Genomic DNA, 17839 nt, shown 5'->3' with positions numbered 1-17839 from the left:
ATATATATATATATATATATATATATATATATATATATATATATATATATATATATATATATATATATAATATATTTTGTTGCCAATTTCATTTTGGCAAATTAACAGATTAAGTAAATGAAACTATTTCAGCTCACTAATATCTCTAATTGTACTCCCCATATGGAAAAGAAATAGTAAAAACTTACATGATTTACTCATGAAAGTGGCCACTTTCTCATTACTTTCATATATTGTTTTAGTAAGTATCCAAAACATACAAGTTTCATTATATAATTTTTCAAGGGATCTTATATCTGTTTTCACTCTTGTATGCTTTTCATACAAGTTTCACACAAGACAGACACAAACTTTATAAGATTTATACATATCTTTTCCATATGGGTCAGATTGTGGGATACTGAGTAAGAGTAGCGGTGTTAGCAGTCTCCATGGATACACTACCAAACAAACAAACAAACAAAAAAAAACCTGTCCTAACCCCCCCCCCAAAAAAAATGCCTATTTAAAATAAATCTAATTGGAAACAAAATTAAAAAAAAGACGGTTCTCATATGTTTGAGAAAAGTGCTAAAGTGATTTAGCAATGTTCAACTTAACTATGGCTATTGCTTTTTTTTTTTCTTGAGCAGCACAAACTGGTTCCTGGTTGTTCCACACGTCTGCCGTCGGCCAAGAGGATGGAAAAGTTCTTCAAATCTAGAAATCAGGCCCTCTCAGGCAGTCCTCTGTGTGTGTTTGGCCAAATAAAGCGCTGCTGACAGAAAACTGGTCCGACCTGATCTGATTGTTATCACTGAAAGGACCGCGATCTCATCCTCTGGGATTGGACAGTCACACCCGAGCAGGGATAAATGCTATCTGCAAAAACATTCTAGTATTTTTTTAACCTGCTTGGAGTAGAGATTAGTCAGGCTCCCATACAAGATAAAATGACATAAATACCCCCCCCCCCCCTTTTTTTTTCTATTCACAACTTATATAACGGTATATAAGTTGTGCTGATGGTTATTTGCAAATACCATCTTCTGTGATCTGTGTGATCAATTTAAACTGACATTATAATGAACTGTAACATGCACTACACGTGTGTAAATCACTAAACAGCAGAGGAAATTCACACGACACATTACTGAAGGACTTTGCTTTAGGAGGCATGACTCGACAGAGGTAGGTAACAACGACTAAGTCCAAGATGACAAATACAAGTCTAGCTTATAATTACAGACTCAGAGAGACATGTTTATGAGAGGCACAACCACTCTGTGCCAGAAGCTACTGCTATTACAGCTCCGAAGGCAAGAAATGTCCTATAAAACCACCACTGGTTTCCTCTCTGCAGCCGTTTTTTTAAGCCGTGGCAGCAAACTTCCACAGGGCTTCTCGCTCAAACTCCTCCATCTCCTCCTCCAGGGAGTCGTCGTCCTTCTTCCCGTCGCCCTCTAAAACATCCACCATGTCTTCCAAAATGTCTGCCACGTCCTCAGCAAAGTCGCTGAAACGAATCCTGTCGTGGATGAACACGCCGTCCTCAAAGTAGTCTGCGGTCAGCCTCCTGAACCTATCCTTGCTCTCTGATGATGACCTTTCAAGCTTGCTCAGGTAGCCCTCCAGAAGTTCCTCAAACTCTGACAGCTCCACTGGATAGAGCCCCTCCTTGCTGGCACAGTCCTCCACGGAAGTACAGCCCAGCTGGGGACGGACATTGCGTTGGAGCTTTTGCTCCTGGTCTCTCCAGAAATCGTTGTTGTGGTGCTGATGAGGATGGCGGGGCTGCTGATGGTGATGTTGGTGCTGGTGGTTTTTAGCAGACCGGCTGTGCCACGGTTTCTCCTTCCTCCTCTCCTCTCTGTCCATTCTCCTCTCACCCTTCTTGCTCTCCCACTCGTCCTGGTGTTTCCTCCAAGCCTCTTTATGAGAGTTTTGCTTTTGAGGCTTCCAGTCTTTCTCATTCTTCTCCTCTTTGTCTCTCCACCCTTCCTCTTTGCTGTCTTTCCACTGTTTTTCTCCTCTTTGCTCCCTCTCATCTTTATGCCTCCAGTCTTCCTCCTTCTTGTCTTTCCACTCTTTTTTTCCTCGTCCCCCCCTCTCGTCTTTGTGCCTCCATTCGCCCTCCTTATCTTTCCACTCTTTTTCCACCTTTCTCTGCTTCTTCTCTTCTTTATCCCTCCATTCTCCCTCGTTGTTGTGCTTCCACCCTTTCTCTCCTCCCCTCTCCTCTTTCTTGTAGTGGTCCCGCTCATTGTGTTTGCCTTTGTTCCCTTTCCATTTGGACTCCTGGGGCTTCTTCTTCCCCCACATCTCAACTTCTTTGGAGAGTTTCCTTTGGATCTCCTCCAAGTGATCCCTGACCCGTTTTCTCTTGCCTCCATCTTTTTTCATTGCGTCCAGCCTTTTCTTGCTCTCCTCCAAAAGAACCTTCTGCCGATGGAGTTCTTCCTTCAGCCTTCCTCCCTGCTTTGCGTCCCTCCCCCTCTCTGGTCCAGGTGTTTTCTGGTTACTTTGACCATCTTTGTCTTCAGGCTGTGGGGCCGAACTAGATGCAGCTGGAAGTATTTCCTGATCAGCTGTGAAGGATTTAATATATCAAACTTAAAATGACCTTGGTCGTTACCAGCGTGTCTCTATGCATGCAGGATACGTTCAATAAGTATAAACTTAAAGGGCGATGTAGTCGCCACATTATACCTGCGAGCTGGCTGAGTTCAGTCACTCTGGCTCTGAGAGTCTCGAGCTCTTTCTTCAGCTCTGGCAGAGATGACAGCTCCTCCTTCAGCTTTGCATTTTCTTTTTCCAGATCTGCTTCACCCTTTTTATCGCCACTTGCTGCTAACGCCTTCAGTGCTGAGTCAAGTTCTTCTTTCTTAGACTGAAAAATATGGTCAAATAGTGACAGTTTATAACGTGGACAAAGCTGTAGGTAAATTAAGGTGCTGCGCAAGTTGTTTAACAATTAAAAACATTCATTGAAACATCATAAAACCAATTAAAACTAAATAATTAGCATCAGTGTGACTCCATACTGACCTGAAGTTGTGCCTCTAGCTGAATGATTTGTTGGTTTTCCTGTGTCAGTTTATCCAATAGCTCTTTCATATCCTGTGGATCACTGCTAAGCCCGTCCTGGATTTAAAATCATTGGCACATGAATAGAACACATATTTTTTTAAAATGTCTATTTCTTTATGTTTGTTTTTAAAATTTTCATATCACATGATCATGTGAAGTAGGAATCTGTGGAAACAGACCTGGCTTTGTTCTGCGTCACTCAGATCGGAGGCATCAAAGTCACCTGTCAGACAGGAAAACAACGTTTTAGAACGAGTCCTTCCACAGGCACTTTCACTGACACACAACTGCCATGCTGCCTTTCAAGATGCTCAAGTGAACTTTATGAGCTCAGGCCACTCACTGCACGCCACACCAACTGTTTTTCTTTTCCATTTCATTAATAAATTTTGCCTTCAACACAGTGTGACTGCATTAGACACCTTCCCATTTAATTTAAACCCCAGAAAACATTCAGTGAGTCCTTCAAAAATATTATAAGGAGCGTTAAAATTCAGAATGCATGTTATTTGCCTTTTTCTGCTGCTGCAGCATCAACTGTCAGCCCAGATAAGTGCTTGGGCAAGCTATTGAGCATTAGCCAGTGAGCGCAGAAGCTTACACTGCTGCCTTATCTTTAGCTCTGGACCTACCATTATCCAGGTCACTGTGGAAGCCTGTTGACATAGTAGAGCTTAGTCAACAAGATCTGAAAGCAGACATCTAACTATTGCTGACAACAGCAAATAAAGGTGCTTATGTAACTTGTAAATACTGTCATTGTCAAACAGAAACTGTGAAATGATGGAAATTTATGGCAATATTTACTCTAAACTCTTAATGCTGCCTAACACTGCCAAACTCTGATGCTGCGTAGGAAGATCACAGTTTATTTTCTGACATTTTAACATACAGTGCTGTGCTAAAGTCTTGAGCCAACCCCTCTTTTCTTTATGTTTTGATGGGACACAAACATATACCAAAACACGGCATATGAGACAAAAACAGAGCTTGTACAATTCCAAAAAGTCTGAAAGTTGTTTTTTGAAGATTCATGTAAAGAAATGGGAAAAAAATTATCTGCTTTTTGCATCAGGCTGCTCATAAAAACCGTTGTTTTCTTTTCGGTTGTGTGCAGACAAAACTGGTTCGTCCGTTTATGCTTGAATGATTCATAGGCCAGAGGACTCTGAAAATAGTCAGGAAAACCTGAGAACTATTGCTCAAAAGCACTTTAAAGCAAAGTTTAAAGATATAGTGTGGCTCAAGATTTTTGCACAGTTCTATAAATATTATAATTTATGGTATTAAAGCATTCACTCTTACTGTTAATGTGCAGCATACAAATTGTAGCCACAATACTGCACTAAATCAAACAATAAAAGCAGAACCAAGCTAGCTACCTTAGTTATGAGAGGAACTGACCTGAGAGAAAGAGGGAACCTAGAAATAGCAAGACCAGAGCACCCACAATGCATTTGTTCAAGGAGAACCATGGCTTTTCCTCCTTCTTCTCAGCCAGCTTGAATTCTACTTCCTCTTCCTCATCCTCCTCGTCTGATGTTCTTGGTCTCTGTGCCTCAAAGGTGGGCACATTTCTCCGCCGCAGCCCATCATCAAAGCTGCCAGCGTCACCCGAGTCATACCTAATGGAAGGCTCTAAGAAAGGAAAAATGTAAGAAGGAAATAAGAAGAAATTCTAAGCATGAGAAAGAAATGGCAAGACAGCAAAGATCTGTCACGTTTTCTGTTGTATTTTTGTGACAGATGATGATAATGTGCCTAAACCTAAACCACATGTATTCAACTGTGGGCTGGAGTTACTTCAACAAATCATCTCAACATCTGTGGCATTTTTGTCAGAAGTGAATAATTATGTGCTGGCGACTTCCTCACGCAGAATACCAGACTCTAAGTGAGCAAATGAGCTGCAAAACACAACAGCGTGTAAACAGCATGTGAAAAGTGTCTGACAAAAAAAGCGACTGCTGGTTCTCAGAATGGATGACATTTTCTCACTAAATTACAACAACAGTAATTTCATGCATGGGGGTTTCATCATTTTCTCAGCGGGGTGTGGGCTCTCCTGTCATACTGATAAATCGCTTTCCAGCTGCTAGCGAGACATAGATAAGAAACATGTTAACAAATTCTCTCATTTTTCTGCTTTTATCAACTTGTTCCTATTATAAAGCACCACTTACTTTCCTCAAAAGCTGCAGAGGCAGCTTGGAAAACCTGCTAAGAGCCTCAGAGCCTGGGACCCAGATGCAAATATTTAAAGGCAGGATGCTCGCTGTATGTCACTTTACAAATAAGATCAGCTGTAATATTGTTACACACAGGTACAACGTTGACTTAAAATGTCATCTTATCTTGGGATTGAGAATAAAAAAGGGTTACTGTGTCAAAATCAAGCTTTAAGACATCCATTATTAAAAGACATTTTACAGTTGTTTGGGTTTAAGATTAACTGACAACAAAGAAAGGGAGGTTCACATACTGAACTGTGCAAAAGTCCTGATTTAATAGACATAAAACAGAAAATTTTGCACTAACAAGACAATTCCTAAAGAGCTATTAGCTGAAAACTTATAAGCATAGTGTGCAGTGTATCCTTAAAAGAAACTAAAAGTGGATGAGGGGAGGACAAATGAAGAAAAAAAAAGTATCTACAGTAGAGGAAGAAACAGATAAAGCCCTGACACAGGACCTCAGTTGATCCATCTACTGTTCACTAAAGTCTCAACAGAAGTAGTCTTAGCGGAAGGATGGCTGTCAAGAAACCATTCTTAATGAAGAAAAAAGAGAAAAGCCAGAATTATGCCAAATTACACAAGACCTGGACTGAAAAATCACTGGCAACAGTTCTTTTGTAGTGATGAATCCACATTTCTATTTCAAATTGTCACCAATATGTACAGAGGAGGTTAGGAGAGAGGTGCAACAGTGAGTGTCTATTCAAGTCAATTTAATTTTATTTATACAGCGCCAACTCACAACTACAGTTGCCTTGAGACTCTACAATAATACATACAGAGAAAAACCCAACAGTCATATGACCCCCTATGAGCAAGCACTTTGGCAACAGTGGGAAGGAAAAGCTCCCTTTTAACAGGAAGAAACTTCGACAGAACCAGGCTCAGGGAGGGGCGGGGCCATCTGCCGCGACCGGTTGGGTGAGAGAAGGAAGACAGGATAAAAGACATGCTGTGGAAGAGAGACAGAAAGCCACCATATTTTACAGATGGCTGTAAAACATGGTGGAGGCTTTGTGATGGGGCCTCATTTTGGCCAGTAGTGTTGGTAATCTTGTAAAATCGGATGAAATTCTGAACACAGTAAAGATTTTAATTCACCTGCAGTATTCATCTGGAAAATGTCTAATTTGAAACAACTTAATTTTAATCATGACAATTATCTCAAACACGCTACCAGTGAAGTAAACGCATACCTGGATAGAAAAACACAGTGAAACACTATCAGCCATGGATTGGCCTCCCCAGAGCCCGGACCTCACCATTAATGAAGCAGTGTGGGAGAACAGAACAAAAGGCAGCCTACATCCAAAGAAGAGCTTTGAATGTCCTTGCGGAGATACTATTCCTGAAGACCACTTAAAGAAGAACGCTTGCCAAAGAGAGGCTATGGTGAAGATGGTGGTCATACCATATACTGACCTTTAGCCTCGTTAGCATGTTGTATTTTCATTTAATGTTAGTGCATATTTTGAAAATCACTGCACTTATTTCTTATTTTTCTAGTAGAATATAAAGAAATGAAGACTTTTGCACAGTAATGTATATTTCTCACTGCACACAGAAAGAGGAGACAGACGTTCACAAGACTCCAACAACAAATTTTTGCCCTGACTTCAGCCTCTGGTGTACATTTCCCACAGTGGATAAGAAGACCGGTTCCCCAGAAATGAGAAACTTGTGTTGTTTAATTACATTTTCTTATTGCGCTAGTTTTCTTTTTTCTGTTACATCTCTAATTTTATTAATCTTTTGTCCTGCTTGTTGAAAAAAAGATATCTCAACTCTCATCTAAAAGAAGATTTTAAATTTAAGTTTTAGAAAATAAATTTTGCAGGACTCAAAGAATACATCATAGCAGGATCTTCCACACTCTTTGATTTAATTCTTAAAATGAGGTTGCGTGCTTGAAGCTATTTGCATACCATGGCTTTACTGTGGATTTCCAATAACACTGTTTTTGCCATCACTAATAATCTCATGTGAAGATTATTTTGAAAGAATCTATTTCTACTGAGAAAAAAAAAAAAAAAATCAAAGAAAAGTAGAATACACAGCCGTGTGTGCCTGGCTGGATTTGGGAATACTGTGCGAGTGCCTTTACATTTACTGAAATGCTTATGTAGGATAATCAAATACCTTCTTCATCGTCTCTCTCATCTTGTCTCACTGGCTCCGATGGCTTTGCAGGCTCATTTTTAACAGCCGCCTCCTCATCTGCCTCAGCTGAACCAACAGTCTCTGGTGCAGGACTTTCATCAGTAGGATGTTCTGTCACCAGGCTCTCGGGGACTGGGCTTTGTGACTCTGTGCTGTCTGGAACAAAGCTGATATCAGCTTCAACATGAGACAGGGGATCCGTGGCTGTAAGGGTCTCGGTGGGGATGTTAACCTCGGGTTCAGCACTGAAGACTTGACTCTCCCCAGGAGGGCTCGCAGGAATCAGTCCAACATCAACAGGCTTCTGGAGCTCATGCTCTGCAGAGATGGGGATCTCAATAATCAGAGGTGCAGAGCAGGACTCCTCGGACTCGAATGGGGGGACTTCAACAGTTGGAATATCCAGTGGAGCCCCCATGTCAATGTTGGTGACAAATGGCATGGCACCTAGGTGCTCATTGTCACTGGGAGAACTGGTTACAATGTCATGGATAACTGGAGGCTGACTCTCCAAATACGGATCTGGTGGGTCAAGAAGGCTGGGTGGGAGAGGGCTCATACGGGATGGACTAGAAGGGACAGGACCCTCACTGGACTCTGGAGAGGTCTCTTGACACACCTGATGACAAGGACAAAAGTGTAACTGACATTTTAATTAACCTTCAAATAACAGAGTGGTGGTTAAACTGTTAAATACTTCAGTGTTGACTGTTCCTGCACAAGATATTTTAAACACGTCTACTAATGAGATGTTTGTTTAGAAATGTCATGAATGAATGAAAAAACACCCTGACTACGAGGACTTCATTTGTTGCTCAAAGTGTTAACGAGTAACACTCACGTGCAAGAATCGAGAAAGTAATTCTCTGTGTACAATTTATTAAACTTCTTATTGCATAACAATGATCACTAATATAACTTGCTGGCTGTTATTTTCTATTTTATTTTTTGATAAAGTGCAGCGACTTTTACATGTTATTGAGGTTATTTCCCTGCAAACAGTATCGTTTACAGTATTTCTCTTTCATTAAGTGATGCTGCCCAGGATTACTTTGACAATTTTAATAACCCTTTAATTGATATTGAATGAGCATGACAGTAAGACTGAAGCAGTTGTAACTTTTTTTTAAGTTTACTTAAAGACAACACAATGTCTACTGTTATGTTTTCTCCTTTCAGTGTCTTGATGCAGGCAGGGATGCAAAGTCATTATTAAAGGTCATTTTTCTGTGAGAATTTTGAGATTACAAAGTGTACTCCCCAAGGTTGTGCTATTAGTCCCATTATGTTTAACAGAATGATACATTAAATTGTAGAAATGTTGGTAGAAATAGTGAGCAATAGTTTTATGTTGATGAAGAGAGATGAATCATTACTCGTATTCTATTTACAGGTTTTAAAATCAAAATGTTAAATTTTTATTTATTCATTTTTCAGGCATCTGTAAAGTTCAGAAAAGAGCTTCAAGGGTTACTCCTTACAGGCTTTTAAGGGGGTAAACATTTAAGATAGAAAGGTGGTCATATGACTGTGGTTTTAAAATATGAGTGATGAAGTCATGCTATGTGTTCTTTACCAGGAAGAGAAGGTTAGATAATGCAGCTTAAGTTTTAATGTCATACTGTACAAAGTAATCACTTCTAGATGTCTTCGGGCCTTCTTAATACATTAAACTCCTACTAATGTGCTGCTGGTGCAAGTTGATGAACGTTCATTTACATGTAAGTCTATCAAAGCTGTCAGCTGCATATTGGGTAGATGCTGTGTGATTGTTGAGAGCATTCAAAGCAACAGAAAGGTTGAGGAGTTAAGCTGTTGTTTATATAGAGTATGGGCCAAATTCTGTGTGTGGACTTATATTTGCCCATGGATATTTTGGTGCCCACTATAGACTGAAGTGAAAGAGAAAATTCACTGGTAGAAATATGAATAACACTGGATGTTTATTTTTATTTTTACGGTGTAAACAGGAATTATTATAACCATCTGTTCCTGTTTGTTGTGCTAATCAGATTTGTAGTGAAAGGATATTACCGGTAACGCCAGTAGTTACTACTGGATTTCGGGTGGCAGTGTATGTGTATGAATTAGGTGCAGTCATATGAAAAAGACTACAGACAGACTAACTGTACTTACAGCAGAAACAGGTGCTACAGTTGTAGACCTGCTATATCAGAAGACCTGATTTATGAGTTATTGAGACTGTGTACCAGCAGTCCTTGGTAGTTTAAAGTCAAAAGAAACAATCAGAGGTAAATATTTGAAGGAAATACTTACAAAAATAGTCAGAATACATGGAGTAGGCATGAGTGTAAAGTCCTGCTGGACTTATGCTCATGTTAGCGTGGAGGGCAATGGGAATGCAGACAAAATTGCAAAGTAAGAGTTGAAATTAGAGGCTAACATAATGAAAAGCTCTATTTGGAAATAGGGAGGCATAGCTTAAGCTTTTTTTAAATATAATTCAGAGATCTTGCATAAAGCTTTATGAGACGAAGCTCTATTTCTCTTAAACGGTGGATCGGAAGATAAGATACAGATAAAAAGATTTGAAAAATTCCTAAGGTTTAAGCTTGAAACCTGTTAGGTGAAATGTGACCATGTTATGAGAAGAAAGGCATGATATTTATTTATAGAGAGCTTGGGGTTTTAAATCATAGATCACTTCCAAAGACCTCCTCACACAAACAACTTGAATCCAGGAAGCGCTCCTACTTAAAATATTTTTGCAGATGTGTCCCCCCCCCCTTAAATCTATCCTGATGTGCAAAAATACCCTGAGGTTACACACTGTGGTAAAGTAGGTGGAGCTGCACCTTCTGAGCAGCTATGAAACTCAGAAAAGAAGATGATATTCTGGCTCTCAGCTATGATCTGTCAAGCAGCAATACATTTGGCACAGTTGGTAAGTCTAAATATGATGTGATTGAATTTTTGTCTTCTTAATGAACTCCTGCGTAGTTACTAACCTGGTGGCCTTCTTCAGATAGTACAGTTTCTATGGGGATACCAACGGGTTTGAACTCCACAGCAGCTCCTGAAATAACACCGACACAATGCAAAAACAAAGATGTAGAACCCAAGAAAAGGTCAAAGCTTTAGACACCAGGCAGATATGTTGACTTGTCAGTACCTGCCACCTCCTCTGAGAGACTGGGGACATCCCCCAGGCTCTCTGTGCCATCATCCACGGGCCCGACATTCTCAATGGCAGCTTCCTGTTGAGTGAGAAGACCTAATGAGAACCAGCTGGTAAAAATTTACACCTGTAGCCATAACCTTGACATTTAGAGTAGCATTCACACTCACCAATGATTACAACTGGCACTGCTTACCAATTAATTATGGAGTCAGATTTTCCTGTAATGATCTTGAAATATTTGATAACAAAAGCTACAAATCACAGTCAAACTACTGTCTGATGAGCTTTTACACATTCTCCAACCCAAACTGACAAAATAATATCCATGCAGCTGTCATTGGTTTTTCTATCCTAACAAACGAGGCTGGGTAAAAATATTAGTAACACCTCTCAGCGTAACACAAGGTTTTCCTAAAACCACAGCAGCCTTACTACAGGCCAAGTCATGCTTGCATACTGAGCTAATACACACACAAAAAAACAACTGTGAAGTTGAGTACTGTATGGGATACAAGTTGTTGATATAAAAGCTGAATTAAAAGCCAGTTATATATAGTTCTAGAAACAATTAAACAGTAATGACTTCAATAAAAAAAAAATACATTTTACATTCAGTACTTCTGTTTTGCCACCTCTTACCTGCTGTTAAACCTCAGTGTGGTCACTGTGAGTGGGAAGCCCGTTTTTGATATTTAATGATTAACAGAAATTTGTGATTGAAACCACTGCAGCTTTTCTTTCATGACTCAAAAACCCTGATGCTGGATATCACACCGACTGACTGCAGTTGCCTCTCTGCCACTGAGAATGACAACGGTTCACAGCGAAGTGCAAGCACATGTGTGTCACTAAATCTGAGGTGCAACATACCAGAAAGACTCAGTTCAGTGTGACTACAATATTATCTTAGTTGGCACAGTGTATACTGGGATATTTGCTTGCTATAAATACCTTGTGCTGGTCAGATAGCCAAGTGGCATAGAAAGCTATTCCAGAGGGGTACATTACTGGATAAAGTATGAGAACTGCTAGAATAGTATAAATAAAGCATAGACAAAAGGCCAAAGTGAAATAAATCCTATTTTCATCTGAACTGTGCACATTATCTGCCTGATGAGGCACAATTTGGCGCTCTGCAAACATTCACCAGGATGTTTCCCACTTTAAGCAGCTCTGGGCTGCAGGTTAGGACAAGACAAATTATAAATGAACCAGTATTCATGGAGCAGGATAATAATCATGGTGCTCCAAATGATACCCAGACTTTCCTTAGCTATGCTCATCTCGTCTTACCTCCGGGGAGAGGAGGGTCCAGCTGTTGGTGGAGGAGCCTGTGCTGCCTGTGCTGTTGCTGCTGTCAGACATCGCCCCCGTCAGGCTTAACTTGGCACAGCACACGGGACAGATTGAGCTTTAAAAATCCTGCATATGACGACAAAAACAACGTGTCTTCAGCGAGCACGCCTAATGCACACATGTGAGCCTCATTATCAACATGCAATAACCCGACTACAACGTGTTCAGGTGCATAAGGCGCAGTTGAGAACATTAAAAAATATGCATAAAACTCGATGAGCCGTGTGTGATTTTATGCAGCATCCGCATGCAATTTTTTTTTAAAACTACGGTAAAAGAGGCCAGAATCGCGCAGTTGTGGCACAGTTAAAACCTTGCAAACGGAAACGGGATAAAGAGCAGATTGTCGCTGATTCAAGTTATGTAACGGAGGCATCCATAATACACCGCTGCGCAGTGAAACAAAGGCTTCAGTCAGTGCAGAAAACAAGAATCTCCTGACTGCATTCATCGCTACTGCTATTTCCAGCCAGCCATTCATTCAAATCCATTCATCCAGTCAATCTGTGCAGCAGTTAAATGCCCAAAAATGGTCAAGCCCCCCCCCCAAACTGTACGGGTACTTCATTGATCCAAGCATGCAAATAAAGGTCAATACTCACTTATCGGCAACTCTAGCGCGCGCTAAGGTTCTGATTTGCTTTTATAAGAGGTAAATGCTGGGCGGCTGTGGTTGTTGTAGCAACCAAATTCAAGGTTCACTCATGATGGTAAACAAAGGATGGTTGGCTGAATTTCCCACTCCCACTCTTCCGCGTTCTCACTCAGGCCCAGCTGTTAAGCAGGCTGCCCCCGACACGAGCTCGGCTCCATCACCGCAAACGCGAACAAGACGTTTATTTACCCCGCGTGCTCACACTTGAGTCGCTCGGCGTTTTCCACTTCAAAGGGCTTTGCTTTTGTTTTGTTTAGCACGAGCACAGCTCCTCTCCTCTGAACTTGGGAACTTCGGGAATTCCAAGTAGCGTCACGTCGACCAACGTGTCTCACATCCAATGGGATTTCACCAAAGCCGCGGGAGCACCCGCCCCCGAATCATGGCTGGACCAATCGGATAAAAGTGTCGCGTCAGGAAAGCGACGTGCATCCCAGCTTGATTGACGCACGCAGGTGAAAGTGGCAGGTGATGGTCCCGGCTCTTTCTCCTTGGTTTATAATAATACAAGTTCATGTGTGATCCCACAAGATACACACACATATACAGGAGCCACCAGTCGCTCACTGACACGTCTGCTGAACTATATTTGTACGGGACTTGCCAGAGTGGACAACCCCTTTCCCACTATTGCTCCAATGTGGGCATTCATTTCATCATCTGACCCCTTCTCCTCTAAAATTAGTAATTTAAGTGTTTTCTCTGGATAAGCACTTTCCTTCTTACACCTCTGTACTCCTAAATCAAACAACAACAATCACATAACTACATAACTGATTGTTGGGGAGAAATGGTAGCGTGTAAATATATATATATATATATATATATATATATATATATATATATATATATATATATATATATATATATGTATATGTGTGTGTGTGTGTGTGTGTAGTATGTTTACTCTGGTGGTCTATCCCCAGAGGTAAATGTACACATACAGTGGTGTAAAAAGGTATTTGCCCTCCTTCCTTCTTTTTTTTGTCACACCTACTTGTTTCAGATCATCAAAAATATATATATATATCAGAGAAAAATAACACTAGTAAATACAAAATGCTGTTTTTAAGGGGTGATTTCAAATATTAAGGCGAAAAGTTATCCAAACCTACCTGGCCCTGTGTGATAAAGGAATTGCATTAATAACCCGTTATTAGGTTTAGGGAGCAATTCTTTCTTTCACATAGGGCTAGGTTTGGATAGTTTTTTCCCCTTAATATCTGAAGTCATCATTTAAATGCTGCATTTTTTATTTGCTCATGTTATCTTTGTCTAATATTACAATTTAAACATGTAAGTGTGACAAATAAGAGGGAAAAGTCAGGAAATAGGGAAACACTTTTGCATAAAGATGGATCTCTTAGATTTTATTTATATTGTGCATACTGTAATGCACATTAGCAACAAAAGTAATCCCAGGACTCTTACATTGTAATATAACAACCTCGCCTTACAATATTAAAGACAAAAAAACATTCATTTGTGCAAGCAAATGAGGACAGTGCATTGGGAGAGAAACCTTCATTACTAACAGGAAGAAATCTTGCACAGAACAAAGCTCAGGGAGGGTGGCCATCTGACAGTGGAGTGAGAAAAGAAGAGCACAAAGCCACTGCAAACAATATAACAATAAATACTCTGCAGGCTTGGGGGATAAGAGAACATTCAGCTCAGGAGAAAAACACAGAGAGGACAATGGACAAACTACGGGAAAGAGAGGGTACAAAGACAATAACGTGATGGTGGCATATATTAATAACTGGAGAGTGAAAGAGAGAAAAGCAGAGGATTGCTTAGTATAATGGGCAGCCAGCATAAATAAGGGGTGGCTCAGGGTCACATGATCTGTCCCTGATGTGAGCTTGATTAAAAAGGAAAGTTTTAAGCCCCTAAGTAGGAGGGACTTAAGCCCAAGAATCCTCACAGAAGTACTGCAGGCCAAGCTAAAGTGAGCTAGAAAAACTTGGTGAGACTGGGTGAGATTTCAGGGCAAAGGTCAGTTTAGAATTTATTTAGAAGTAAAAAATTAAGAGATTCTAGATACACATGTAGGGTGTTGAAAATGTCCATAGGTGCGGAAATGATAACATTAGACTATAAATTATAGGCTGGTTAACTAAAACTAATGTTGCTACATACATGAATAATCTCTGAGGTCTTCCTCTTTCTGGCAGCTCCATATTCAGTAACTTTGCCCAATATATCCACTATCCCTCCTCTGAATATCTCCAAACCATCTCATCCTTCCCTCTCTAACCTTCATTCTCGATGCTATTCTTTCTTCACATATCAATCTTCTCCACCTACACGTTCTTCAGCTCTATTGTGCAAAGTCTATTGTTTTGGACGGTTGATCCCAAAGTATGTAAAAGTCATCCATCTTTACTACCTGCAGACCTCCACCTCTCCAGGCTCTCTTCCACATGCTCACAGTGTTATCTGTTTAATTATATAAAAAAATAAACTACTACTACTGCTACTACTACTACTACTACTAATAAAAAAAAAATACGGAAACTTGTATAATATAAACTCTTATAAAATAAAAACTAAGATACAATGAGAAAATGCATGGAAACGAACTGAAGTAAAACCGTTTGAAATGTTAAAAATTTAGAGCTAAAATAAGAAGAAACCTTGTTGACATCACCTTTCTCTCAATTGAATAAAACAGTGTCAAAAACTATAATAGGCTTAAAACTTTCTCACGATATCACCGCTAAAAACGATTATAAGCTCAGTCTGGGACTGGTTATGTAATCACACCAAAGCATGTCAGGACAGAATTGTGGTCGAACTTTGGACTGAAATGGAATGTTTGTTTTTTTGTTTTTTGTTTTTTCCCCAGATTTTTCCACCCTGATGACGAATTAGGAAATCAAAGAAGTTACGTTAATGTCCTGCGACAGATAGAAGTAACCAATAGCAGACGAGTTTTTCGGTCGTATTGACCAATAGGACGAGGCGAGGTCTATTTGAACGGTGAAAAGCGGGCTCGCAGACATTCGAGAGGGAAACAAAGAGAGAGCAAACAAATCGTCGCTGTCGGATGCGAAATAACTGGAATAGCTGGCTTTTTTAAAAATCTCTGGGAAAGTTAATTAGAAAAAACAAAACAAAAGGTAAGTTCTTAAACTTAACTATTCGTATTGGGCATTGACAACAACACATACTTTGATTTTAAGACGATAAATACGCACACATGTTTTAAAGTCTCGTCGACCTAGCTTGAACGGATATAGCATAGCTACACTCATGTAGCCTTCTTTTAGCTTCTTTCCTTTTTCTCTAATTGTGACCGTTAATGTTTAAAACACATTTCCCACAGGGTACCACCATGTCTCACAAACAGATCTACTACTCTGACAAATATGACGACGACAAATACGAGTACAGGTACGTAAGGCATGCTTTTACGACATGCAGTTACATTAAGGTTTATTAAGATGACTCTTTGAAGAAGATGGCTTCAGCTCATTACACGACACATCATGAGTATTTTTTTAATGCCCAACGCAACTGCGTTGAGAATGTAATACTACCTTTTTTTCCCCCGCAGGCATGTAATGCTACCCAAAGAGCTTGCCAAGCGTGTTCCCAAAACCCATCTTATGTCGGAGACCGAGTGGAGAAACCTTGGTGTCCAACAGAGTCAAGGATGGGTGCATTACATGATTCACCAACCAGGTAATAACTGACAGCGTCATGATTTTAAATATTGGTTTGGTAATTTGTGCTTGCTGGTGGGTGTATGGTGGTGTAGCTTGTTGATCATATTGAACTGAAACTTGAGACAAGTTGTAATAGTTCATGGTGATCATTTTGCAGCAAAGGCCAACTCACAATTAGACTAAAACTGCAGCTGATCACTTTGACCACTATTGTTTTTCTCACTCTGTGACGTTACCTTTAACTAAAGCTCTGAGAATGACCAGGTGGCGTAGGTGACCAATCAGTAGTCTAAAACAAGGAATTTAATTTTACAGAAGAGAATAATTTAACATTTAAATAAACAAAGTAATTTAAAACTTAGGTTTCTGCAGTTGAGGTGATGCAGACTAGATGTCATTGCTACTGGATTTTGTGGCCCAAATTAAAAAAACAAACAAACAAAAAAAACGGCTGGCACGCTCTATTTTTAATTAAGAGTTACAAGAGATGTGCTTGCCCCCCCCCCCCCCCCCCCCCCCCCCCCAAGACTTAAATTGCTACTTTGCACAAGATAATGAAACTTTCTTTGTGTTCCTCCTCCAGAGCCACACATCTTGCTGTTCCGACGCCCTCTGCCCAACCCAAAATCATAAAGGAGATTCTCTGGGTCCTTCAGGGACATCAGTCTACCATGTCGCATATCAACTCATCACCATGCTCTGATTGCCATGTCGGCTGATTATGCTGGACCTGGAGAAGGACTGCTGCATTTATGAACAGTGATTATGGAATGGATTGTGTTGAAGGAAAAAACTATGACCCACCTATTTGGGGAAAAGACTTCTGCATGTGTTAAGAGCAACACGACGTTTGCCAGAAACCTTCAATTCAGCTTAAACTGTCCTTTTTGACTTAACCTGTCCATCTTGTGAACATGCTTGGATTTTTCCAGCTTTTTAGAACAATTGCTGTAAGATGTGGGGAGTGAAACTTGATCAACCATTTGAGTTATTATAAGTGCTTTCTGGGTTGAGCTCTAGCAGAATAGTTGGATCCTAAATTGAGTTGGACTTTGAAGCCACAAATCAAGGTTTCAAAGTCTCATGTTGCTGCTTGGTTAAAATGACACTGTAGACTGGCATTTAATGACATTTTGCCATATGCAGATGAGGGAAAGCCTGCATTTGAGTTGGATAGATTCTAGTCTTGATCCAGTTTTCTCGAGCATGTATATTAGTTCTGGCTTAATGTCTGGGTCTATACCAATGAGCTGCTCAGTATTTATGAAATGTTTTGCCCTTTCTGAAATAAATGTAATCTTTTAAATCTTAATGTGGACTTGTGTTTTGATAGTGGCAAAGTGGCTGGTTTACTGATCTCAAATGCAGCATGAACCTGAATGAGGTTGGTGGGGGGAAATCTTTACAACATGGAGTTTTGTGACATTTTCAGCTCGAGCAGAGTTGAATTCAATAAATCTATTTTGGTGTCAGTTTATGTGAGGAAACAAATCTGTATGAAGCACTCGATGGCTTATCTTGAAATTCACAATTGCTACAGGAAGAA

General features: G+C 40.1%; 2 protein-coding genes across 6 annotated transcripts; one reads left to right on the top strand and one right to left on the bottom strand.

Annotated features, from left to right (window-relative positions):
* Nucleotides 1–80: 80 nt before the first annotated feature.
* On the bottom strand, nt 81–12966 carry pbxip1a (pre-B-cell leukemia homeobox interacting protein 1a). Of its 5 annotated transcripts, none has more exons than XM_086280045.1 (11): nt 12822–12966; nt 11902–12030; nt 10600–10684; nt 10436–10503; nt 7446–8085; nt 4474–4707; nt 3702–3725; nt 3249–3292; nt 3028–3123; nt 2689–2869; nt 81–2567 (listed from the first exon to the last, which is right to left on the bottom strand). In XM_086280045.1, the coding sequence occupies exons 2-11, from the start codon at nt 11971–11973 to the stop codon at nt 1351–1353; spliced, it is 2661 nt and encodes an 886-aa protein (XP_086136171.1). In that variant the 5' UTR covers nt 11974–12030; nt 12822–12966; the 3' UTR covers nt 81–1350. The 5 variants fall into 5 exon arrangements, with proteins under 5 accessions (XP_086136171.1, XP_086136169.1, XP_086136170.1 ...); XM_086280043.1 differs by having other exon boundaries at nt 12809–12956; XM_086280044.1 differs by having other exon boundaries at nt 12567–12947.
* Nucleotides 12967–15533: 2567 nt separating this feature from the next.
* cks1b (CDC28 protein kinase regulatory subunit 1B) lies at nt 15534–17605 on the top strand. The gene is made up of 4 exons (XM_086280048.1): nt 15534–15744; nt 15951–16018; nt 16182–16309; nt 16877–17605. The coding sequence occupies exons 2-4, from the start codon at nt 15960–15962 to the stop codon at nt 16924–16926; spliced, it is 237 nt and encodes a 78-aa protein (XP_086136174.1). The 5' UTR covers nt 15534–15744; nt 15951–15959; the 3' UTR covers nt 16927–17605.
* The last annotated feature ends 234 nt before the right edge of the window (nt 17606–17839 follow it).

The sequence above is a fragment of the Aulonocara sp. 'chitande type north' Nkhata Bay genome, linkage group LG22, assembly GCF_057382095.1.
Source record: "Aulonocara sp. 'chitande type north' Nkhata Bay isolate Kocher_YH1m ecotype deep benthic linkage group LG22, A_spYH_male_GT1.1, whole genome shotgun sequence".
Taxonomy (NCBI): domain Eukaryota; kingdom Metazoa; phylum Chordata; class Actinopteri; order Cichliformes; family Cichlidae; genus Aulonocara; species Aulonocara sp. 'chitande type north' Nkhata Bay.
The sequence above is the reverse complement of the archived record's forward strand: the minus strand, read 5'-3'. Positions and strand labels throughout refer to the sequence as shown.